At 37.1% G+C, this 25,308-nt stretch overlaps 1 protein-coding gene across 1 annotated transcript in view; it reads left to right on the forward strand.

Moving 5' to 3' along the window:
* CCDC6 (coiled-coil domain containing 6) overlaps positions 1-25,308 on the forward strand; it is a 47,963-nt gene that overhangs the window by 9,173 nt on the left and 13,482 nt on the right. The window contains exons 2-5 of the mRNA XM_080621540.1: positions 10,663-10,812; positions 18,660-18,788; positions 23,437-23,540; positions 24,477-24,637. Coding sequence (XP_080477666.1) covers positions 10,663-10,812; positions 18,660-18,788; positions 23,437-23,540; positions 24,477-24,637 — 544 coding nt within the window. The remainder of the gene's footprint in view (positions 1-10,662; positions 10,813-18,659; positions 18,789-23,436; positions 23,541-24,476; positions 24,638-25,308) is intronic.

A 25,308-nucleotide genomic window follows, 5' to 3' on the forward strand; every position in this document is an offset into this window, starting at 1 on the left:
TGTGTTTTTTCATATCTGTTAAAAATTAAGAGTAGAAATGTTGTCCTGGCTAGTGTTTCCAGGAATCTATTCATTAGGCAAAAAGCAGTGTCCTCAGTCCCTGAAATCCTGGTTGTGTTAAGAGAAGGGACACCTCCAGAGTCCTTTTCCAAGAGTAAATTTAACCTGAGATGTAGATCTGCAAAAACCACTTCATTTTCTCTGAAAATTGAGACAATATAACTGGAAATTTAAAATAATATAATTTATTATATATTTATATATAGTTATATATAATATATATAATATATTTTTATATATATTTATATATTATATATATTTATATATTTATATATAATTATATATAATATATAACTGGAAATTTAAAATAATTTTAAAATAGTGAGTGGGAAAAATGGGTAGGCATTTCCCAAAACATTCTCTACACCTGCTTATCTAGTTCTGTATGGAGTGAATATTCAAGGATTATTGTATTACACACACCCACCCGCCCCGCTCATCCTACAAGCCTCTGTAGAGATCAGAGGGAGAGGATACAGAGCAATGGATGGGGTTTTTCATACTCCTCATCATATTTTCATACACTAAACTGGTAGACTTTTTTCTTGCCTTGAAAGCCTGAAAAGAGATTGCTCTTCAGAACACAATGGATGTACTGTTAAGATGTCCAGGCTGCAGAGAAGGGGAAAAAAAATTACTCCACTTACTGACTTTCAGGAAGGATAAGTAGAAACATTTATTTTCTGTGATGGAGTTAGAGCTGATGTGTCTTAGCAGTAGGATGGACAGTGTGGTATTTACTTTGTGAATGTGTTGGTGGAGACTAAGGTATGATTATAATCAATAAGCTTTGTCTCCAGCGCTTTTAGATCACTGGAAAGTGTTTCTCTAGAAAGCCAGTGTGTGCAAGAGGAAATTACGGGAGATTTTAAGAGTGCTCTTAAGAGGTTGGTTACTTTGAGTGTCTAGGGACACCTTGTTAGTGTGGGCAAAAAACATTGCTATTGTATTTCAACTAGTCACTTCAACCAACTAACCCGCCAGGCAAAAAAGAAAAATAGAAGTGAATCAAGAAATGATATGGTGAGCATCTCATACTAACTGGATTCTGGAGTTTCCTGGAAACCCCAGAACTGGATTTTGGTAGGGTGGTCCTCCTCTGTAGTTCCAATAAATTTAAAGGTGAGTTCATCAATATAGATACACTAATATACTACAGGTTATACAAACCTGAAAGAAGGATTTACAAGTGGTGAAGGATCTAGAAGAGGGGGATGATGAGTTCACAGTTGTTTGAGCTGAGGACCCAGTCTAGAGCTGAGGAAACTTGCGGTCTTCTGCCCAGGGGAGTTGCTGATCCCTGTGGCAGGCCAGTAGCACTGTGTGGGAATGCTGTGCAGCAGTGGTGTGACACCTTCCACCTGGAAAAGCTAGGTGTAACAAAATTATACTTTGATTCTTTTATACACTCTGATGAAGAAAAAGAAGTGTTTCATATTTGCATACTTGAAATGACTGACCTGAGCTACATAAAGTGAAGAAGGATTTTAATGAAGGTTATTTTGGGGGTAGGGGTGCAACTGTTAAATCTCTGCTCCCTGCTTTTATCTGTGCTCTTTTGTCTTTGAATAGAGAAACAGTTGTGGCAGCAAAGCTACTTTTTAACAATAGTTTGCTGAGGTTGTGTTTTGAACAGAAGTTTACGATTTTAAAACAAAGCTCAGTGCTTGTTAGCAGAAACATATATACCTCAGAACAGAAGCAGTGTAGTAAATTAGTCACCTAATTGTCTGTTCTTCTGCTAAATCTTTTGTTTTTCCTGTTCTGAAACTTCAGGAGTGTACAAAATTGTGTTTGTGAATTGGTCAGTCCAGCAAAGTGGTCTAGTTAATGTGTGGGTACATCAAAGATAAATGGTGATTTATCAGTTGAGTAGAAAGCAGGCAAAAAAATATTTAAAATATTAAAGCTGAAGAAGCATTTATACATAAGACATCTGATACTGCAGACTAATTTGAATTGATTTGCTGCAGTACTGTATTTCTTGTAGGCTCTAGTACTGAGTGTGATGTTGCTGAGATTTAAGCTGTTGATCATCCATTTCAAGGTAGCACAACACAACCAGATTATGTTAAACTTGGGTATTTTACATGCAAGTCAAATAAAACACAGCATTTTAAAAGGATGCTAGTTCTAGTGATCATTCAGGATATGGAAAATAAATTTAAAAGAAACCAAACCAAAACAACAAACAAACACAAATAACAAAACAGTATATCCTACAGCAGTAGCTAAAAGCAATTTCGTGTTTTATGTCTTTCATGTCCAGAAATCTGAAGGTTCGAAAACTCAAGCAAACTAAACATAAAACTACAAATCTAGTTATGTGTATATGTGCATCCTTGTGATGTGTTTTCAGCAGTTTTTATATTGAGGCTAAACAAAAGCTAAATCTGTTCCATGTGCTTCTGTATTCTGTTTTTTTTTCACATTGATCAACTAGCAAACTATTAACAGTACAAAAAATCCAGTAGTAGAACAGCAGTGTCACTGACAGAGTAAAGCAGAAACTTCTTTCAAGTAGTCATCAGTCAAGGATTAATTCAGAGAGGTATTTCAAACTTTGGTTTAGTGTTTGATGTTACAGTGTAGTTTTATTTTTCATATTTGCTGTCACTGTGAATCTGCACTTGGGTACAAACTTACGAAAATTTGGAAGAGCCTAGCAAAGCGCACATACCTTCTGGAGCGGTAACTTTTGTGCTAGGAATGGTCATTTGGCTCTGCTGGGCTGAGAAGGGAGCTGTGTAGTATGGCACCGTTCTTAATACCTTCCTGGCTGTGTTTGCACGTGCAGTCATTACGATCATTCTGAGGAACATTTATTGTGTATTTTGAATATTTTGCTTCTATGTAGTGAACTTGAGGACTTGGGGGTGCTGGGCTTGTTGCTTGTATGCACTGTACTCACATACAGACACATGTATTGGAAATCCACTCCTGAAAATGTAAAAAGTGCAGGAAATGTAGACTTAGTGTGTATGTGCGGTGATGAAATGGAGAAACAGCCTCCATCTCATAGAAGATAGAAATAGAGCCATGTGGAAAGGTCTGTGGGCTAGATTTAATTTTCCTGCTAGGTCATTCCTGCCTTGGCCTGTAACTTCTCTTGTCTCAGGTTACAGCTCTTGTGTACTGGAAGCAGAGACTCCAGCCCTGATAACCGTCTGGAAGCTTGTTGTACATGATGATGTTCAAGTGACTGAAAAAAAAAGTGCTATAAAACATGTGTCTAATGAATAGTCAGATGTTAAGGTTGTAATGTTGAGCACTCAGAATAGGAAATGTTTTATGCTTGCCTGTACAACCGTGCTATCTTTCCTTTGTGGTGCTTTATTACCATATAGTCTTTAATTACATTGACTTGCATAAGTGTGTGTGGTCATGGTTAAACTGCTAAGTAAAAGTTATTTGAGGTTTGATACATTTTTCTAGACTCTCTTGACATTATCACTGAAAATGTGGCTTTTATGTGCTGCATTTTTATTAACTATTAAATGCTAGTGGTTTGATATAACAAAACCCCCTTGAAATTACACTCTCATTTGTTATCTGTTTTGAAGAAAGGGATTTAAATTAATTTAAAATTGTTTAAGTAAATTCAGGAGTTGATTGTAGTATGAATTTCATATAGCTTGTTACATTTTGTTAGTAATGAACCAAATGTATTAATTTTATGAATATTTATGCTTGTGAAATGAGCCTTTTTTATAACTTGCTTATTTCATTTTCACTACTTGTATGTTTCAGTTGTGCAAGACTTGCAGGTCAGCATTAAGATGCAGAGACAAGCTATTTTAATTGTTTACAAATCTGAAGTGGAATGGAATTGCATACCATCAAACAATTTACTTCATTGCTGATGCTAAGAGATTATTTAACATGTACTAATACTCCTAAATTTTTGTGTTTAGGGAGCTGGTCAATTCTGAGAGCTTTTTTAAAGTGCTATTCCTTGTTTGGCTTTCCAAAACACAAGATGTATGCACTCTCTTGAAGGTAAATGAATTTTTGAGAGAAAGTCTCATAAGGCTGCATGACTGATGTTGAGCTGAAGACACCTGGTCATGGTTAAAACGAACTTGGAAGGAAAATATATGTCTTGCATCCTTTGACTCATTTCTGTAGTGAGTGTGGGGCCATTGCAAATTCATATGGCAATGTGCTGGATCACTTGGTAGGCATAGAGTGAAAAACTTGGTGTGACTGGATTTAGCAGTAGGAGTGTTGTGACAGGAGCATTTTGACATGTCCAGACAAAACCTAATAGACCTTTTAAAAAGGAAGGGGGTGGGGAGGATGAAGAGAAGAGAGAATTTCCAACTATAAATGGAAATTAAAAAGAACTGTATTGTAACACTTTAAATAATTGCTTATCATGCAGATACTCTGTTATTATTGTAATAAAACCCAGATATTTCTTTCCTCTCTTACAACAGAACTCATCTACCGAATAGCTGAAATGTAATAGGAATTGTGTTTTGAGGCAGTTCTGCATGTGGCTTTAATGTTACCTGATAGGTAACATCTGCAGTAGTTGAAGTTAACAGGCTGAGGTTCAGTACTGATTTTTTTTTTTTTTTTTTTTCTCCATCTCTGGTGTTACTGTGTTTTGTAAATACCATCTGGTAAGCCCCTAAGTTTGGGTTGAGTTTTTGTTTGGTTGGTTTTTTTTAGAAAACAAACAAACCAACCTCTTCCCTCCTCATTTACCACATTTGTGTGTTTTTTTTTAAAAAGAAAAAAGCCCAGCAGCTTAGGGGTCTAAAGGAGACATACCTAGGTGTTACTGCTTGTTGGTTTGGTTTCAAAAGTATGGGGCTTCTAAGGGATATGTACATCCAAGAATAAAAATGCATAGTTCTGCTATTTGCATAGCTGTTACTCCTGAAAGCACATCTTAAAGTAGGGGAAAAAAAAGTACTTTATGTCTGAACTACGGAAGTGGCCCTGGGGGGCTGCCACAGATTAAACAGGAAATCACTCTAGAAATTGAACTCAGAACTTTAATTCCAGCTCACCACTTCAACCCAAGAGCATTCACTCTCTTTTTCTCTGCAAATAGGCCACCCAGCTGAAGAAGTACCTTTACCTGGGGGTAAGCTGCACCCACATCATACTGGGACTTCAGTGGAACTTCCTTGTCCTTCATTCCTTACAAGTTGAAGTTTGCTGCTGGGCAGTTGTGATAGTTGGCAGTAGTGTGAGCCTGGCTCTGGGTTACTGTTAACTTCTGTTCTTGTGGTGGTTCATGTTTCTCCTTGTCCAAAACGCACATTGCATGCAGTGTGCTCATTTCAGGTGCAGCTGAAAAAATAGCTTCATCCTGAGAAATTTGCACTGTGAAAGTTCATCCTGTAAGGGTACAGTGTCAGTTCACTGGAATATTTATTGCATTTGTAAACCAGTAGTTTTTCTTACCATTTTCAGCTGGTGCCAAAAATTATGGCCAGAGCAGTAACTTGAGTTAGTATTGCTAGAGAAGTGTATACTTCAGAATTGGGAAACTTTGGTTTTATTTTATGCAAGAAGTGCATGTTCTAAAATCATGTAGTTGTAACTTTCTGTACTTCGTGCCCTTTTTACCTCTTTTTTTTCTTTTTTTTTCTTTTTTTTTTTTCAGTAAGGCTTTTGAAAAGGCTGCTATCTGAAGTGACAGCTTTAGTTGAGTGTAACATGTGCAGGAACTGATATCATCTGTTTCAAAGGTTGCCTCAACCTTTCAGTCTATATTCAGTAGCTAAGATTGAGTTTCTGTGTACAGTAACTAGATTAAACTGCTCTTCAGCTCCATCTTCAGGCTTATATTGTGCATAGGGTCCTGTCAGCAGAAAATGCACCATAAAAGGGTGGATGAATGGTGAAGAGGTTGTGGTGGCTCTTGCTATAATCATGAGGGAGCTTCAAGAGTGGGTTAGATCAAACAGTACTTGATAGGCTGTTTCCAACAAGATCCCCTGAAATCTAGTGTTGCCTCTATTATGGATGCTACTGGAAACACGTGATGCTTTGTCACCATGCAAACCAGGCATGCTTGATATCTGGCTTTCAGGTGGTCAAGTGTAGGTGACTGGAGCAGTTTGTGAAACAGTTGTTACTGAAATTGTGTCTATAGTGAGAAAACTGAAATGCAAGAACTTATCCATGTCAGATCACTGATAATGTACTCATTCTAAGGAGTAGGTATTAAGTGTGAGTTGAACCTTCTTACTTACTGTGCAGTATCAGGAAGATTTGTGAAGCTTTTAGAAGTAACTGGGGGGGAAGGGAGCATAGAGAGCTGTCGTGTTGTGGAGGTGGGTTTTTTTTGGTTGGTGTTTGGGTTTTTTGTGTGCGTGTGGTTTTTGGTTTTGTTTTTTTTTTGTTTGTTTGTTTTGGTTTGGTTTTTTGATTCTTTTTTTTTTTTTAGTTTTAACTGTGTTTAAGCTGATGCCTCACTGGAAATATTGAATTTTGCTCTTTCATAAAATAGTGCCACTAATGCAGTGTGGTCAATGATACCAAAAGAAAGCATCCCACTCTAAGCAGAAGCTGCTGCATGTACTAGAAGCAAGAGGGCAGAGGGAAAGATAGCAGTGTGAACTTGGTCTGCTAAAGGTATATTTACAGGAAGAAGAACTGAGAGCAGGAAAAGATTTCAACACTAAGCTTTTCAAAGTTTATGCTAGTGTATGCAGCATGTGGAAAAATAACTTTGAATGAGATTCAATTCCTAATATGGTACTCAGTTACAATATAAAGTTTAGGATCAATATGTTTCTTAATTCTTTTAAAATTAGCTCATTGGATTGTAAGATCACAAGGACAGGTTTTTACAACACTTTATGCATCAGCTCTGCTGGTGATCAAAATTTCACATTAGGAATAATAGGATTTTTCTTCTTAGAAAATAGATTTTGTCTGTCTTATGTGCATGAGTTGCTTTTTCACCCCTCTTCATTCTTGATTTCTTGCAAAGTCTTTGCCATTTTTGCTTTTGTCCACAATAATTGCAGATTTTCCTTAGTGGATATGTTCATTAAATGCTCTTAGTTAGCTATACATGCAGTTTTGAGACACAGGAGACAAGTGGACGTGACTGGTTATGCAGAAAATCTGTGGTGGAAGTAGATTGCTTGCTTCAGATTTCCAGAGGTAGACTGATCAGGTGTTACCATTTTGTATCATCAAAGCCTTAGCAATTTATTTTGTAATATGGCACACAGAACAGAGTGAATTGCCATCAGTGGTTTTGGATGTTGAATGTGATATGGATAACAGAGACGAAACAAGAACGTTACATCCTTGTATAAGACCTACTGTCTCTGATTTCCACGTTCTGTTTCTGGTTTTTTGCTGATCATATCAGAGCCTCTTTTCAAATAAAGATACTTAATAAAAAGGCAGATTATCTGTATAGAAACAGTGTATACACATCCAGAAAAAGACTGGAGTGGCAGAGCCTGTGCAGTAAATAGTATTAAAAACTGGGTATTTTTTAATGACTGTTTTACAATGTCAGTTTGATTATGGGCTGAGTAACAGATTTTAAGATTTTGGGCAATGCTAAGGTAAACATGAAGCATTTTGTTACTTAAGCTAATTGAACTATCTCGAGGTAATGAGTGACAAGATGCGGGGAAAGTTCGAGAATGAAAACGTGGATTTAGAAGAAATACAGTAATGCATCATGTGATTTTTTTTTTTTTTTTTTTTTTTTTTTACCCAGTCTTAATAATCGTATGATGGCTTTTGACTAAACAGTTTGCGTTGAAATTGCTGACCATTGGGTAATTTAAGTGGAGATTCATTGTATTAAATGTGATGTATGGATGTCTGGAACTTACAGTTCATACTTAAATTTATATGATTCCTGCTTTTTATTCAGTTGAGAAGTACATTCTTTGTATAATGGAGGCAGATGTAATCATGCTTGGCTTTTCCTTTGTGCCAGTTGAATGCAAGAAGGTGTCCCGCGTGGTGTAGGCAGAGGGGGCTGTTGCAGAGCAGTTTAAGCAGGTCTAAATTATGGCTGTTCATTCTTAGTTTCTGTGTGCCAGCACTCTGCCTGTGTGATATGCCAGTTGAGGAAGCAGATCCAGGAAAGAAAAATGGGAGGAGGAAGGGAAAGGATTATTAGGTTTTGGGTGTCTCCTTCTGCCTGTGCTGGCCTGCTGCCTGGCCGCATGAGCACCCATGCAAACACAAAGGAGGGACATTGCTGTTTGGCTAAGAGTGGGCTGTGATCTTGGCAGCCTGTGTTCACGTTGGCCTTAATACCCATCATTAATGTAACACCAGGGTCTGGCTAGGAAGTGTTGTGCAGGCTTGGTGCTGTAATAATGTGGTTTTAGAGTTTTTGATTGGTACAAAGAGTGAGCAGAACAAATCTGTGCAAGTTGGAGATGGACATTAATCAGAGTAGAAACATTCTGATTCTTTTCTGTTCTTACAACCAAGCGCTTTCTAGTTCAATTTTAGGTAAGCTTGTTCTGTGTTACTGTCCTTTGTTGTCTGAACATTGACAGACAGCAGTAGAAATTCTGTGTAGTGAAGGCAATGGAGGAGTTGGTTTTGGAACAGCATGCATGATTTTTAACAATTTGAGGACAATGAACCTTTGCAATTTGACTTATTTACTCTGTTCTGAAATGTCTAAGCGAACTAAGCAAAGTCTTGCTAGTAGTTCTAAGTAAAGCCATGTTTAGAAAGTGATAGATGATGCTATAGACATGTTAGATTCCTTGACTTTTAATCCTCCGCGATGTGAGCTGACAGCATTTTTTCAGAGCTGTTGGACAAGTCTACATTGCCTTGATGTGACAAGTAGTAATACCAGTGCTGAATGTGCTGGACTAGCAGTTCTCAGCCATTGGGATGCACAAACTTTAGAGAGGGGTTGCTGTGGAAGACCTAAGCTCCTAAACTGATAAAATGCACCTGATTCCTCTCTCTTCCTGGCTGGGTTAGTTCCAGCATTGCTGGTGATGGGAGAAGGGAGCTGGTGACAGATAGTAAGCCAAGAAAAGAAAGCAATAGAGATGGGAGAAGATACAAGAAGGCAGAGATAAAGATGTGAAGAGAAGGACTTGATGGAAGGAGGACTCAACAGGGGAGGTTCCAAATCACTGCTTTAGGTTTTATGATAATGGTGATATCATATGGAAGATTTACAATTGTCCTATTGTTCCACCAAATTTAAAGACATTTATATTCTTGAAGTAATTTTTTTTGTAAGCATGGAAGGTTTCTCTGCCTAATTGTCTCTTAGATTACTAGTGAATATATAAGTCAGTTAAAAAAGTCACTGACGTAATGGAATCTTTTGAGTATTTTTCCAGTGTACAGTATGTATAAAGAGGTGGGGGTTTTTGGCACATTTGGGCAGAAAATTATGGAAGCTAAGCTTTCAGTAAAACTCTAGTTGTGCTTCTGTATCAGTTCTTAATTTTCGTCATACCAAATTTTGCTGAAATAAAACTTACTAATCTTTACATATTGTAAGCTATAAACCTGTATCTTTTTACTAGAATCAGGGCAAATCACAAATCTGTGGTTCAGGTCATGTGGGTTTTATTGCAGGGGATGAAAATACACCTCAACATTACATTGTCTCATTTGTGGTGGCTTCGGAATTCAGAATTTCTGTCATTCTGTTTTCCGCTCTGTTTGGACTGTGGAATTAAGAGTTGCCTCTATCAATTTGTAGCTGTGATCTTTCATTTGCCCATATGAAATTTCCTCTGTGGCCTTTTAGAGCAGAACCCCAAAAGATAACTTCTGTATTCCATTTATCAAGTTTCTAACATGTACATTATAAAAAAAACCATGCAAACAACTGTAGGGAATGTGAGGGAGCGAGCTTATAGGCTGGCTTTCTGTGGAGCAATGCCTAGGTGTTAGAGGAGAGCTGAAATGGAAATTGTCTTCTCTAGTGATTCTTCCTGAGGAAGACTTACAGAGTAGCTCCCCTCTTGTTAAACTTAGAAATCCTCAGGTTAGAGCTACCACATGGCATTTTTTAATGTTGTATGTAGTGAGGTAACAGTTCTGGGAAATAGTATGTTTTCCTGGTCTGGTGATTGGGTGGAAATCCTCATGAAAGAGCCATGCTGCCTGCAGCTCAGAAGCAAGGCATGTCTGGGTGAAAGAATAAATGTGTTATTTGACTCCTGGAAAGCAGGGCTGCAGCCTAAGGGATATGGAAAGAAGGCACAGTGCTGAAGGCAGCAGTCTCAGAGATGTGCTTCAGCTCATAACAGAAGTGAGTTTGGTTTTAGGAATAGAATAGGTAAGAGTAGGTCCCTGAGAATCAGTAATGCTTTTATAAAGCTTAAAAGGTTGGGGAGTTCTTGCATTTGGTTGGGGAGAGGCCTCTTTAAAGCACCACTGTAGTTTTCCAAGTTGAAAGATGGGGTATAAAAAAGGAAGAAAGGTGCTATTATGTTAGAAAAGGGGATGGATGTTAACAGCACTTAGATTCATCTTACTGTTGTTCTCCAGGACTGTGGGAAAGATGAAAATAGCAAGAGAGGGAGGACTTTTAAAGGAGAATACAATAATTGAACCTTTTAATTGGAAACTTGCTCTCTTTTTACTTAAAACTGTATCTTTACGTCGCAGCAAGCAAGGGCAGAGCAGGAAGAGGAATTCATCAGTAACACTCTATTTAAGAAGATTCAAGCTCTGCAGAAAGAAAAAGAAACACTTGCAGTAAACTATGAAAAGGAAGAGGAATTTCTCACTAATGAGCTGTCAAGAAAACTGATGCAGGTAAGTGGTGCCTTTGCTGACATTTCTCCCAAGAGCCTCAGGACCAGCTAACTGGTGGCTGAACTTTTTTGTTAGTGTGACTGCAGTCAGAGTGATGTGGTCAGGTTGTAACTGTCGTAAAACTGATGCTTAATAAAAGCTAAGTACAAGAAGTGTAGTGAGTAAGTGTTTTTTAATATGTTGCTTTAAAGTTTCCATCTGCAAGCTCATGGTGTTGAGAAACTGAAAGTTGGTACGGAGATGCAAAGAAATGGATGTAACTTAAAGTAAATGTTCACTGTCTCACAGAAGTTACTGGTTAATTTAAAATGTTATTGAAACAGGCACTTTTTTCTGGAATATTTGATGTTTAACAAGAGTCTTGAAATATTAAACTTTATGTGCAAGAATGTGCAGTGATGCTTGAAGGAGACTATCTGCAGATACTAAGTTCATCCATACTTTTAAAAAGAACAGTTGCTTCTCTTGAATTAAAACACGTCAGTTGTGTGCTAAAAGTAAAAAGTTGAAGATGTTGTGACAATTTATGTCAGAGAAACTTATTTTTATTAGCAAAGTTGCTGATGTTTTGAAAGTGGGTAAGTGTTGGAAGTGTTGTACATTCTTGCCCTGTTCTGATGGAGTTGCCTAAGTGTAACTGCTTTTGTCCTCTCTCTTAGGAGATAGGGTACTAAGGTAAATTGTTGGTGTGATGCACTGTGGCATTTTTTTGTGCCATTACTTACAAGCTTTGTCATGAAAAACTAGTCAGTTTGAAAGAACCTAATTTGTATGTTGTAAGCATTTATTATGTTCTGCACCTGGAGTCTTGAGGCATGTTTAGCCCTGCAGTTAGGAAATACACTGTTTGTAAACCACATTAGAGCTAATCCTATCTAATGCTTTTGCTACTGAAAACTGGTACTTCTGTGGCTTTGTCTATTTGGTGCGTATTATCACATAGTAAGTTAAGTATGAAGATAAAATATCCTTCATCTAGTATTACTATTTCCCCTTGCTATTATTAAGAACTGACAAGAATGTTTCTGAATAAGACATGCATTTGCTTTCAAAGTCATGCATTTTTATGAAAAACAGAGAAGCAGATGGTAGTAAAATAGGGACATTGAGTGTTCTTTTCTAATTGAAATAAGATGTAGATATTGCTGTAGAAAAAGTTTCCCACAAAAGTTTCTTCGAGTAAAGGGAGAAATTGTCTGTTGAGCAATGTTCACAAAATGGTTGAGGTTAGAAGGGACCACTGGTGGTCATCTAGGCTAACCTCCATACTCAAGCAGGGTCACCTAGAGTACATTACTCAGGTTTGTGTCCTGGTGGATCTCAAGTATCTGCAGAGAAGGGGACTCCGCAATTTCTCTAGGCAGCCTATTTGAATGCTCAGTCACCCCCACAGTAAAGAAGTTCTTCCGCGTGTTCAGGTGGAACTTCCTGTATTTTAGCTTACGCCCATTGCCTCTTGTCCCATCACCTGGCACCACCAAGAAGAGTCTGGCTCAGGGAGCTGAGGTGAGACTGACTGGCCTGTAGTTCCCAGGGTCATCCTCCTTGCCATTTTTGAGAACTGGGGTGACATTTGCCTTCTTTCAGTCCTCAGGCACCTCTCCTGATTGCCGTGACCTTTCACAGATAATCAAGAGTAGCCCAGTGATGATGTCTACCAGTTCCCTCAGCGCTCATAGGTGCATCCATCAGGGCTCATGGACTTGTGAATGTCAAGTTTGTCTAAGTGTTCTCTGACTCAGTCGTTTTCAGCCAAGGGAAAGATTTCTCTTCTCCCTGGTCTCCTGGGTCAGGGATTCCTGAGGGCTGGCCTTGGCATTGAAGACTGAGGCTAATGTTGTTTATTGGAAAGGGGTATGTAGAAATTGGTTGCAGAACCAGTCACCTGGGACTGTTCTATACGTTGTGTAGAGCAAAGTAAAACTTACTTTTTTAAAGTAAAAGCATGAATTACACTTGGTTTGGCCAAAGAGTTTTGAACTCATATAGTGGCCTCGCATACAAATTCGTTCTGCACAAGTTCTGCAGCAGCTAAATTGATATATCTAGTAATTGCTTAAAATACACTTAGCCTTTTTCCTAGAAATCCATTGAGATTGCTTTAAAGCTGTATCTTTAATAGTTCTTAAATCACTAATATTATGCAAAATAGGTTCACACATTGCAAAGAATAATTATAAGCCTCTTGCCATCCTAAAACTACAATTAATTTTTGTTCTTTTCCGCTATGGACTTTCAGAAGTATCCTTTGACTATTGGCCCAAATGAAGGGAAAAGGTAGCAATCTACTGTTCTCAAAACGGCCAAGGGACTGCCTTGCTATAATGTATGAATGCAAGGGCATTATTCTGTTTGTCTGTTGGAAACCTTTAAAGGGTGTAACTTCTTTCTCAGTAGTGGGAGAAATATTCAGAGAAGCACATAAATCTGAAATAGAATGCAGGTGTAAAACTGATGAAGTTACTCTCTCCTGTACAGCACCTGAAAGAAATCCTCAGTTATGGATTCAATGTTATCCTGTGAACATTATCTAGCTTTCAGTTGGCAAGCTGCAAGTTTCTGCTGAAAGTAGCTACATAGCTGTAACTATAATAATATGGAGGTAGAATTCTGACCACCGCCTGCTGTTATTAAACAGTATCTCAGCCTACAGCCTTACACTTCATTTCACGTGGCCTTCCTGTAAGTCTCATTTAGCGTTTGATAAATGTGGTTATGTCAACCAGAAGGTTTTAAAAGGTGACAATTCCTAAATGCACCTGTGTTCCTGATAGTCCTAAAACTGTGGAGTTTCTCTCAGCATCATTAAGTAGCAGTTTTTGGAAGTAAATTCTGAGTTTGGCTTCTATCTAAATAATGACACAGCTTACTTGAAGAGAGAAGAGGTGTCAAAATCCTGTTGATGTTGGTAGTGGTTGTACTTATGAGGGTGAGCGGCATGGAGTGTTTTGCTTCAGACAAGATTCAGACAAACTTGAAGAGGTTCATCTCTTACCTGCAGTGCACAGAGGAGAGGATGATAAGGGATATATCAAGGCTTTAGTGCAAAGCATATTTAAGCTGGGTCAAAGGAATCTGCTGGCTCAGCAGATTTTGTAGTTCGTACATCTGGATGACTTTTCAAACCTGGTTCAAGACTTGCAGTACAGATGGAGGACTTGTTTGTTTGCTCTAAAACAAACAGTTAATATTAAAACTAATATTCTTTTTGTGTGTATGCTGAATGTAGGTCTCATTTCATGGCTTGATTATGTCTTTGATGTGAAAAACTTGATGTGAAATGCAAAAAAAATGTATATAAATGTATTATTATAAACACTAGCAACATGCTCATCAGCTTATAAGTTATACAAAGGAAATGGTCCTTTCCCCTGAAGAGCTTACCTGTAGAATTAGGAAACATTTGAATATTAGAGTATGTTTCCACAAAAATAATTTTCTATGTAGTTATCATGGATTTAGTAAGTTGATATTAGAATACTGGTGAGTTGCAGACAATTTTCTTAAGTAGCATAGAACTGAAAATAATATTGAAGTAATATTGACATGGATTTTTCGTTTTGGAAAGTTTATCTGTTTGGAAATTTTTTTTTTTTTTATTTTATTTTTTTTTTTTTAATTTTTTTTTTTCAATTACAAATTCTGGAAGTTATATCCATGTTGACTGCCAGGTAAAATGTCCCAGAAGAGAAACTTCTGATACTACAAATAAACTCATTTTTGTGGGCACTATTAGCACACATCACATAGTCAACTGAGTATTTATTATGATTTTTTTTCTAGTTCGGAATACTCTGCCAGTTACGTAGGTGAAGTCCTAAATTCCTGTCTGATGCTTTTCAGACATAGAAGGTTAAAATAATTACAATTTACTTTATTTTTTTCTGAGATTTGAGTGTGACAATACTTACCATTACCTACTCGAATGTAGCAGTTCTGTCTTTATTAGAGGATGCAAGAGTGTTGAAGCAGTTATAAGGCTAATAACAAATTGATAAATGCCCACTTCCTTCTTTGGTATCTTGGCTCTGGAGAGAATTCTAGCTAAATTAGATGTAGACATGGGATGATGACAAAACCAGAAATACAGTAGTCTCCAGTGGAAGTGTGGGCAATAACTGATTGCTCCACTGTTCTTTGCTATTTGGAGTTAACTCTTAATCTTTTGTGTTTGCCAGGCAACACTGGTCTGACCTGGAACTAGACTTTCAAAATTCATGCTGTCAAACATGTGCATCGAATGGCTTCCTGCTTTTTGTATGACTAAGGGAGAAAAAAATGCATATGGATTTGTTTTGTGTGAGACTTTGAATTTTGGAATGGGGGGGGGTGTACTTCTGGTAAACTGCATATGATTTATAGTCTCTTAATTTTTCAAATGCTTACTAGTCTGTGGCTTTGTCAAAATTACTGCCACCTTCAGTTGAAAGCCACCTAGCAGAGAACCTTTTTCATAGTGCCTGTGTGTTTCTTGCTTTGTCAAACCTTTGTCACAATTGTAGGGGTTTATACATCACATTGAGTGACATCTGGAATGAGCTCCCAGGATGTTAAAACGTTTTAAATGTGAAAGCCGTCTGCCAGAGCATGAGTACCATGCTTCTCATTAACAGCATAACAAGAATTTCCCAGTTCAGCATGATGTGCATTGCTATTATAAAACACAGTTACATCAGGTTTTCAATATTGTGAGAAATTAATTTTGAAACATTTTGCTGTATGATGGATTGATTCTAAACATACACAGTAGCACATAAAAGAAGGTGTTTTCACTGGAATAAAACTCTTCCTGCTGCCAGGCTTTCTGGTGCCATACCAATTGCTTGATAAGATCTGTTTATAACTGTGTGGCATTACATTTACTGCCTCCACAGTAAATGTTTATGCTTTTGCTAGTTAAATTTCCTTTGTTTAGCATAATTTTTAACTTGCTAGGCTGAACGATGCAGAGAGGAAGGAGCACATGCATCTCAGCGGAGGCTTTTGGAGTAGACAGAAGCTTTTCATTACATACATTCCTGATAAAGTTCTTACAGGCCTTATATACATTCACCATATTTTCCCATCTACTTTCTCTAGTGATAATTTTGTCTACCTGATGAAGTCTCTGGCAAGTTTGGAACAATATTTTAGAGTCCTCTATCATTATAGAATGATAGCAATGTTTTGCAGAGTATCATTAGAAGTGTTTTGATGCAGCCTCTGTTCTTACATCTGTGGTTGTGGACTTGTTGAGATTCTGTTTTGAAATTTAAAGTAGTATATCTTGAAAATTTTATCTTTTGTGAAACAAGGCTGCTCAAAAGAATAATTAAATTTTAATAGTGTTTGAACTTAAACACAGTTATTCCTTAAATCCTGCATCATGCCTTTTCAAAATCAACTACAGGTTTTTTTCAATATCTTTATATTTTTGGAAGTGCAGATTGGGCCAAGTGTCTGTCCTTGAAAGTAAAATGTTTCGACATACCAAGATAATAGCATAATGTGTAGTCAGGCAGATTAAGTAATTGGGAGGCTATACAGAACTATTTCTCATGCAAGTCTGATTCTTGACAATTCTTGCAAAAACTGTACATGTGTAAACATTAGCTATTACCCTTCCCAATCTCCAAAATACGATGAGTCAGCTCAAGGATGCAAATGTGAGTGTGCAAAATAAAGAGTCAGCTCATCTGTCATTTATTTGATGAACATCTGGACATAAATAGGAGGCAAACTGCTGATACAGATTTGTTAATAAGTAGGACTTTCAGGTTGCAGCAAAAGAGAAATTGGACAACATTTGAGGGCTGGAGTACTAAAAATAGGCTGTTCAGTACAAGGTCATAGTCTAGGGGATAAAGGAGGGCTGTATTTTTAAGGGGATACTTCATCTATTACCTCCATTATTTCATGAAACAACGTTTTGCTGTCCCAGAATAAGCCAGTGTAGTAAGGAAGTAAGGTAAGTGTGGTCTTACATTGTATCAGGAAACTTATTTCTGTGGAGACAGAAGGATATTACTGCACTTCTGTAGGACTTAGCAGAAGTAACACATGTACTTTTTCTGCTGCTTTGTATTTGATAACTCCATTCTCGCTTTAAAGTATTAGCTGTCTTGCGCTTAACCCATCTCTGATCTTATGTAGCTGAAAATTCTCCCAGTATCTCTCCTGCAGTTTTTATGGGCAGTTCAAGGTCTGCAAGACATTGTCATCAAGGTGACACATTCTAACACGTTTTTTCCTTCTCTTCAGGTGGCAGCCGTAGGTGTATCTGTAAACAGTTGTTGCTGTAATTGCATATAATTAGAAACAGTTTGAAAATACTAAGTAAAATTGTGGAAGTGTAGAATAAACACGGTCCACCAGCATTTTACCAGTGGATGTTTTCTCATTGTTAGCAATTCTGTTTTTCAGCGTTAGGGTTTCAGCATTAACTGGTTTTCTAGTGTTTTGGTTTGTTCTTATGATTGAAGCAAATAAAAGAGAAAAAATATTTTACTCAATTATGGGTGACAGACACCATTAATATGTGTTTTTGGATGTGGTATTAGTATTTTTCTTCCACTCTGAATAATAGGGTGAAGAGGAGTGACACAATAAAGTAAGTTCATCAGAATGTCCAAGAGGGCTTTCAAGTTATAACCCCATTTAGCACTCAAGGGAAATGTGTTTGTAGGTTTCCTTAGATTTTTCCTTGCTTCACTTAGCAGCTTTCTGATCAGTGGGAATGGTCTTTTGGCTGCAAGTGTGTTCACACTCCTGAGGCAAGGTTTAGTAGATCCTACACAGCAGCTGCAGATCAGCCTCATCAGTTCCCATGTGATGGAAATTCCGCCAAATTTTAAAAAGAATGATTGCACAAGCAAGATTGTGCAGTTGCAGCTCAATTTTTTTAAGTAATATGGTAGTTGCATTTGCATGAAGCACACAGGAGCAAGAAACAGTATTTGTTAAGTTGGTTTGAGGTGCCTTCGCAGGCCTGTATGATTTTCCTGACTCACTGGACTGTCTGCAAATACTAGCAGTCCCCAGCCACATGCTTTCTGTTAGCAGCATCTGGCTTTAGGCCAAGTGAGAGATTCTGGCTATATGCCTTTTCACACAGCTTAATTTGCTAATTAAATATAAGCTGATTACAGCGACTGGCTTTTGTCTCAATTTATAGCTAGGTAATAAAATTAAAAAAGCCAAAACAAAACCAGAAGCATCTAGCTTTTTTTAATGAAGGAAAGTGCAGCAACTACCTTGAGCTTGGTGGTAATCCGCGTTCTGTCTGTTGTATGTGGTGGAATCGCCATCCCTGAAAGTGTTCAAAAAACGTATAGATGAGGCCCTTAGTGGCATGGTTTAGTGGTGGACTTGGCAGTTCTGGGGTAAAGGTTGGAATTGATGATCTTAAAGGTCTTTTCCAGCCTAGTTGATTTATGATTTTAAGCTTTCAGCTGCCTAGGAGAAGGAACTACGAAGACCTGCATTGTATGTTTTTGGATGCTCTTGAGATGAATTTAGATTAAAGTTAATGCTTTTGTGACTCATATAGATTTTTTTTTTTTACTTTTGAAATGACTATATTTTATATGCTACATATATTGTATCTATTTTCATTTGACTTTATTAAATGTTTGAAAATGTAGTTTACTTCCATCTACTTTGAAAATAGAATACAGTTTAAAATATTGGGTTTTGTTTTTTTTTTTTGAAGGGCTGTTAGATGGGTTGTACATTTTGAAGTCTTTTAAGAGGGATTATCAATAGAGAATTTAATGTGCAATAAGAATAAATATGTAAATATATAAAAGCTGTATAATGTTCCATTCTTCTGTGTGTTTAAAATACTTCTATGTCTTCTAAATTTTTAGCTGCAGCATGAGAAAGCTGAATTGGAGCAGCATTTAGAGCAGGAACAGGAATTTCAAGTGAACAAACTGATGAAGAAGATCAAAAAACTGGAAAATGATACAATTTCGAAGCAGCTCACCTTGGAGCAGGTAACTCCTTATCTTCAGAATTATATAAGTCATGCTTCTTGTTGCCATTCATCAGCTTTCACTCTCACACTGCTAGTGGGAAAGACTGTTACTTCAAAGGAGGTAAAGCTCTACAGTAGATAAAACACATGTGGTCTAGTTGTGATTTTTGTGGCAGCTTGGATTGCATAGGACTTGAACTGCGAGATGTCAGCTGTGTGTATACTTAAAAAGATTTGAGAATTTACTACGTCCAACTCGTTTTCTCCCAAGACAGTTGTGCAAATTACAGAAATAAAACACCACCTTTTTTTTTTTTTTTTTTTGGTCATGTTTCTGCTACAAGTTTAGACATTGGAACTGCTCTCATGGTTAATTTTAGGCATGTGCATTAAAACATCTCTGGCATTAGCAGAAGTCTGTTTGACTGAAGGCAAACTGATTAAATATACAGGCTTGTTAAAGAACTTCATTTTTTTTTTCTGGCTTGTGGAAGCTCAGTAATTTGGGTGGTATAAATATTTAAATTGCTACCAGTTTTATATGACTTTCCTATCTCTGTTGACGTTGTGGGTAAAATAATTAATGGTTATATTTATGATAAAATAAGTTTTCTTGACTCTTATGCTAACATTCTGTATGTAGAGATCTATGGAACAAATTAAAAAACAGAAAGATAGAACAATGTGGTTGCCAACAAATCTTTATTCAAAATGGAAATTAACATGAAATTGAAATAACTCTCTTAGCCACAAGGTGGTGGTGGTGGCTACTTAATCAAAATGCAGAGTAAGCTTACATATAAAGCTGGTTTCTCTTTGAAATGTTGGCATGAGCCAGAGCTAAAATCTTAATGGTAGTTATTTTTGTATCATTGTTCTGGGAAGACAGACTTGGGAAATCATAAAATTTGAAACTTATTGCTACATTTGAAAGTCAATGATAGATTGTTCAAAAAGCAAGGGTATTCAAAGGCCTTTCTTGTATCTGACCTTGAGAACTTAACTTTGTTTATGAAAAAGTTAAATTTGGCTGTTGGTCTTACTTAGAAATTCCATTCTCATTAATAGGGAATGCAATATATACCTTTTTTTTCTCTTACAGTAAGGTATAGTATATCTCAAATTACTTTGAACTTCATGATTTCTTCTCTTACACAAATTAAAAAAATGCTTATTGTTCTGAATTACTGGCTGGGCCTAAACCAGGAATTAAGTAAGAGAGATGGCCACGATGCTTCAGCATAACCTTTTGGACACATGTTTAAACAGGGCTTGGAAGGTGTATTTCAGCAATGCTTTGAACATAATCAAGGGCTTCATCACTAGATCTGTCACTGTAATGAGTGAGTAGATAGTTACAGCATATGTTCACTAAGCTATTTTTAAAATATGGAACAGGAATCATTTGTGCTTTGTGTCCTTCCTGTTTGCTTTTTCTCATCAGAGCTGCTCATGCCACAGGTGATGAGTAGGTAGCCAATTTGTAGCTGTGATGATTGCATCATGTCATTACTAACTCTCATTATATTAGGGTTCGAATGTGATCTGACTTAATTTTCTCAAGTCAGCTTGAAGTGGCAGAACTTTCTTCTCTGAAGGCTAATGATGAGGAAATCTGTGATGTGACTATTCCAGTTAATTGAATGTTTTGGTTAAAATGGGCAGCGATATTCAGTGGTTTGATAGAAAATGAGTAGCTGTCAGTTTTGTCCTACAAATGCCAAGTTTGTAGTCTTGCTGTTACTTTTTAGTTGCTTTTCTATTTCATACAATACAGTGAGAAACTAGAATTTATGCAGTTAAGAGATGAGAAATAGTAATTAAACTGCCCATAATCATCTTCTATGTATGCTTCTTTGAAAGATGTAAAATCTCCTGCAGAGATAATCTTGGAGAGCTGAAAAGAATTAACTCTACAAAGGGGGAGGGGCAGACAAGCAGCAGAGAGGTGAAATTTGGGATAGTGGGTTTAGGCAGAGATCATATTCAGCTTTCATTGATTTGGGAGATCTCCATATTAGGAAGGAACAGTTGTCCTTGTTGGTAAGTTGGCAAGAAGACTGAAAAAGCAGGAACAGAGACAGTGGATATTTTAGCTACATTTGAAGTAAAGTAAGTGTATGTGTGAAAAAAAGAGAGGACAAGGAACTCAAATTCATGGTGGAGAGGTTCCCTTACTCTGAAGGGAAGATGAAGGCCAGAAAAAAAGCAAGCAGTACTTCCTTGTTTACCTGTTCTGATGATAAAAACTAAAAGATGTTTTATTGGAATGTAACTTTGAACTCATGTAGAATGATGCTAGTATTTACAGCTTCTTGTTTGGTTTGGAGGTACAATCCCATCCTGATTATTTTAGTTCAGAATACTATATCATGTTACTAACAAATTCATTGATTAGTGTTAGACTGCATTTCCAAAGTACACCTGAAAGTATCTAGTACAAAATATACCTATTCTTTCGCTTCACAGCTCTGGTCAGAATGCTGCAGTTGCTTTTCTTGTAGGTTCAATACAAGGTGTTCATCCTCAGAACTTTAATTTCCTGGCACTGGGAGGAGCTGGGACAGCACTCAAGATCAGAAAATGCAGATACTTGTTTCCAGTGTGTTTTCATACTGCTGGAAATGTGAAATTTTTTATCTCTGTTTCACAACACAGTTTACTAGGTGTTTTCATCAGAACACGTCTGTCAGCCTTCAGGGTGCTACACAAGGCTCATAAGTATATTGTTGCTAATGATTTGGCCTTGCCATTGGATATGATCACCCACATGTGGATTTCTAATTAATGGACTCCACTGCCTTGGTGATGGTTGCTATAATACTAAATGTAATTGTAGATTTTTCAAATGTTTCAAGGTTATAAATAATTTACTCTGTTTTCAAATTGCTTTTTGCTCTTCTTCCTACCATTAAACAAAATATTTTTATTTTCACCAGTACGTTTTTATGGGTTTGTTTGGTACTAGATCAATAACATAGTTGTAAAAAGACTGCATCAGAGCCGGTGAGTCTAAACTATGTTGCACTGAAATGATGCAAAAACCATTGCTGCGGAAGTAGTGATCCATAGTCAAAAACCTTTTTTCATCATGTGGTTATATAGGTAGCTAAGCAATGTAGTGAAGTTCTGCATGTTGGTGTAGAAGCACTGGTGTGCAGATTCCCAGAACGTTTTATGTACTTTCTTCCATTTGAAAGCTGTCAGCCCCAAGCACTGGCCAAATTGGCTCATGAGCAGTGCCCTAAGGCAAAGTGCCTTTTATCTTCCGGAGCTGAGCCCTTTGCCTTCATACCACTCCAGCTTCTGCTGGTATGGGGAACAAAGTGTAGGTCAGGATCCAAATTCTCATCCCTAGTGTGAGGCTGAAGCATGTCACTTCTGACATCTGTTATGGAAGTTCCCTCAACTGTTAATGTACATCTGGAAACTCAGACATGGAAAGATTTGCTAAACAATGTTTCTTTTTCTAATTATAGTCCCTATTACTCATCAACATATGTCTATTTTTACTTACAGTATTTCTTCTAAGCTTGAAAGATTAAAGTTTCACATCGATTAAACTTGCACTGTTACGTGAAGGTCATGAGTTTAAATTTTGTTTGGGTATCTCATTACTAGTTTAGTGGTTAGCATAGAGCCCTTTATAGATTTCAGTGCTGTAATAACACTTCACTCAGTGATGCAGTAAATGTGCGAGGAAATCGCCTAGCCTGTTTTCAGTCTTTCCATTTTGTAATGTGACGTTACTTGCCCTTCAGGAAAGTGGTGTTAATTAAGGCTTTGCTAGGGAAAATATCTCCATGCTCTTTTCAACCTGTAAAGGCGTTCATCTATTCCCACATGTTTCAGTCGTGCTAATTGCTGGAGTTCATCTGCCAGTGTTGCTGAATAATATCATCCATGCCTGTTAGCATTCTAATGTATTCTTTATTAATATTTCCATTGTATCTGTACTAAAATACTAGTAATTCTTCATGTGTGTTTCTACAGTATATCTGCATTTATTAACTCACAGTAGAATCAAGAATGTTTGTCCACACAGTGAATGAATGAGAATAATGTCAAGTTAAGTGTTTACTTTTATAAGGCCTTTGCCAAGATAGAAATACTTTTTTTTTTCTGCTAGTAAGAGTTGATACGGTAACACTTAAGGCATTTTGCATTTTTTTTCCTTACTATTTTTGTTATGTTGCTTCGCCTAATGCAAGGTGAACATGGCTTCTCTTCAATTTCTGGCTTACTAAACTGTGAAAAACTTTTGAAGTTTTTCAAAAGAGTGAATGTTGGTGGAGTTGATAGTAAATTCAGTTTGAAGTTCGGAGACATGTGGAACAGGAGATGTGTTTAAATAGGCTTGTCATGTCATCAGTATGTCCAGATTTCAAATGCCTCCGTGCTGGCAGAGACAAGTTCTGTGAGAAAGATTTCTGTTGCAAAGATGACAACTGTGCAACTTTTGAATATCTTGATTTTTCGCTGGCTCTGTGTTGGGTTGGTAGGTTGGTTGGTTGTATTTTTTTTTCCCACTGGCTTTGTGGCCAGCCTGATTTTGGCTCTCCTTTGCCTTCTCCTTGCTGTCATAAAGCATCAAGTAAAATGGTGTCATAACAGTGATCTTTACTAATGGCAGTTCCTTGCAAAATATTGATTTTTTTCATCTCCAGTTAAGACGTGAGAAGATTGACCTTGAAAATACTTTGGAACAAGAACAAGAAGCACTAGTGAATCGTCTCTGGAAGAGGATGGATAAACTTGAAGCAGAAAAACGGTTTGTCTTGTTGCAGTGTGCTTTCTTTAATGCCGTGTTATAAGAATTCTTGTTTTTGGGTGGAGAAGAGATGATTAATACCTTATTTTCTTCTATATGTTTAAGGACATTTTGTTAATGTGACTCTCTGAATCTTGACTGGGCCCTCAGAAAATGCCTGAGCCTGGGTGAACTGCAGGTTTTGTATTTTTATTTTACTGTAGAAGGTGCTCTGAAGAGCTGTATGTGATATTCAGCAGTGGTAAATTCATAGTAGGATGGGCTATTGGTAGCATTTTTGTACATCTTAGATTCAAAGCCTTATTTAAGCCAAACTGTTTCTGATTTGATTTATCTCTGAATGTGTGCCTTCTTACAAGAAGCTATGATGGAGTCAGACCATGCATTAGTACCATTTTGTGTGGTACGAGTGAATACTAGGCCATGTTGTGCTTTCATAGTGCTATCCCTACTCTTCAGGGCAGAGTCATAATCATCATGGCCAATCAACATGTTTCTAGTGAAGAACAATTTCACGCTTTCAGGCTGAAAAATTCATCATTACTCCTGAATTTCCAATCAGTTATTCCAGCTTTTAGGTATTTGAAACCTTGACTATGTGGAATACCTTTTAGTTTGGAGATTTCTTGTATTAAAAAAAAAAAAAAAAAAAAAAATCTGATGTGACTATGCTTCAGAAAATGTCTGTGATGTTTCCTCTTTTAGTTACGGTGAAATACAGAAAAGCTTGTGTTTCACCCTAGACATGCTTTACTCATCTTTTCATCTTGGATATGTGTTCTTCCTCTAAGAACATAAATACAAACATTCCCCAATGACAGTAGTTAAAGTAACTCTTATATACTTGTCAAAATCCTTGCAGTGGATTTCTGGGGGGTTTAAGAGGGTTTATTTTCAGTAGAACTGAAGGTGAAGTTTGAACTATTTTTCATGCAGAATTTTGCAGGAGAAATTAGACCAGCCAGTATCTGCTCCACCATCACCCAGAGACATATCAATGGAGATAGATTCTCCAGAAAATATGATGAGACATATCAGATTTTTAAAGAATGAAGTGGAGAGGTTGAAGAAACAACTGAGGGCTGCACAGTTACAGCGTGAGTAAACAACTTGGTTTAAATCTTTTTAGGTTTGTGTAATGTAAGATTTTTATATATACTTCAATGAGTTTGAATTTAAAGTAGAAGTAGAAAAAATAGGGCGTTTGGGATTCAAATATTTTCACAATTGCAGTATTATTGCTTCTTGATGTATTCATGTGCAGTTTGGGGGTTTTTAGCTTTACTAAAAAGGTGTCTGGAAGAATCAACAATTTTTTCTTTAATACCTTGGGCCAGAAGAAATGTGTTTATCTTTTTTTTAAATTTCTATCTGGGTTTCGTCAGTTCTTATCGTCTAGTGCCTAATTCTGAGTCAGTGGCATTATATTTCAATTCATAAGTCAATGCCTAACCACAACAGAAGAGTTTGGGTAAGTGGGGAATGAGAAGTGTTTTCCCCCTCTAGTGTGCTGGTCTTGACAGGCTAACTGAAATATTTCTACTGCTGTTAAGAGAAATAGCTTGCCAGAGGCAGTCACCTTCCTTAAATACAGAGATGATGGGATGTTGCAGGGGCCTTGTGCAGAAGTTTGTGGTATTAATAATTTGTGTCAGTTAAAAGAAGATAAGGGCTGCTAATCTTTATACTTGCCAGTTCTGCACTGCAGCCTTCACTTACTGAACTTCAGGAGGAGAGCAAGGCCTTAGGTTCAAAGTACTCTGTACAA

This window comes from Psittacula echo (assembly GCF_963264785.1).
Source record: "Psittacula echo genome assembly, chromosome: 6".
Lineage (NCBI taxonomy): Eukaryota > Metazoa > Chordata > Aves > Psittaciformes > Psittacidae > Psittacula > Psittacula echo.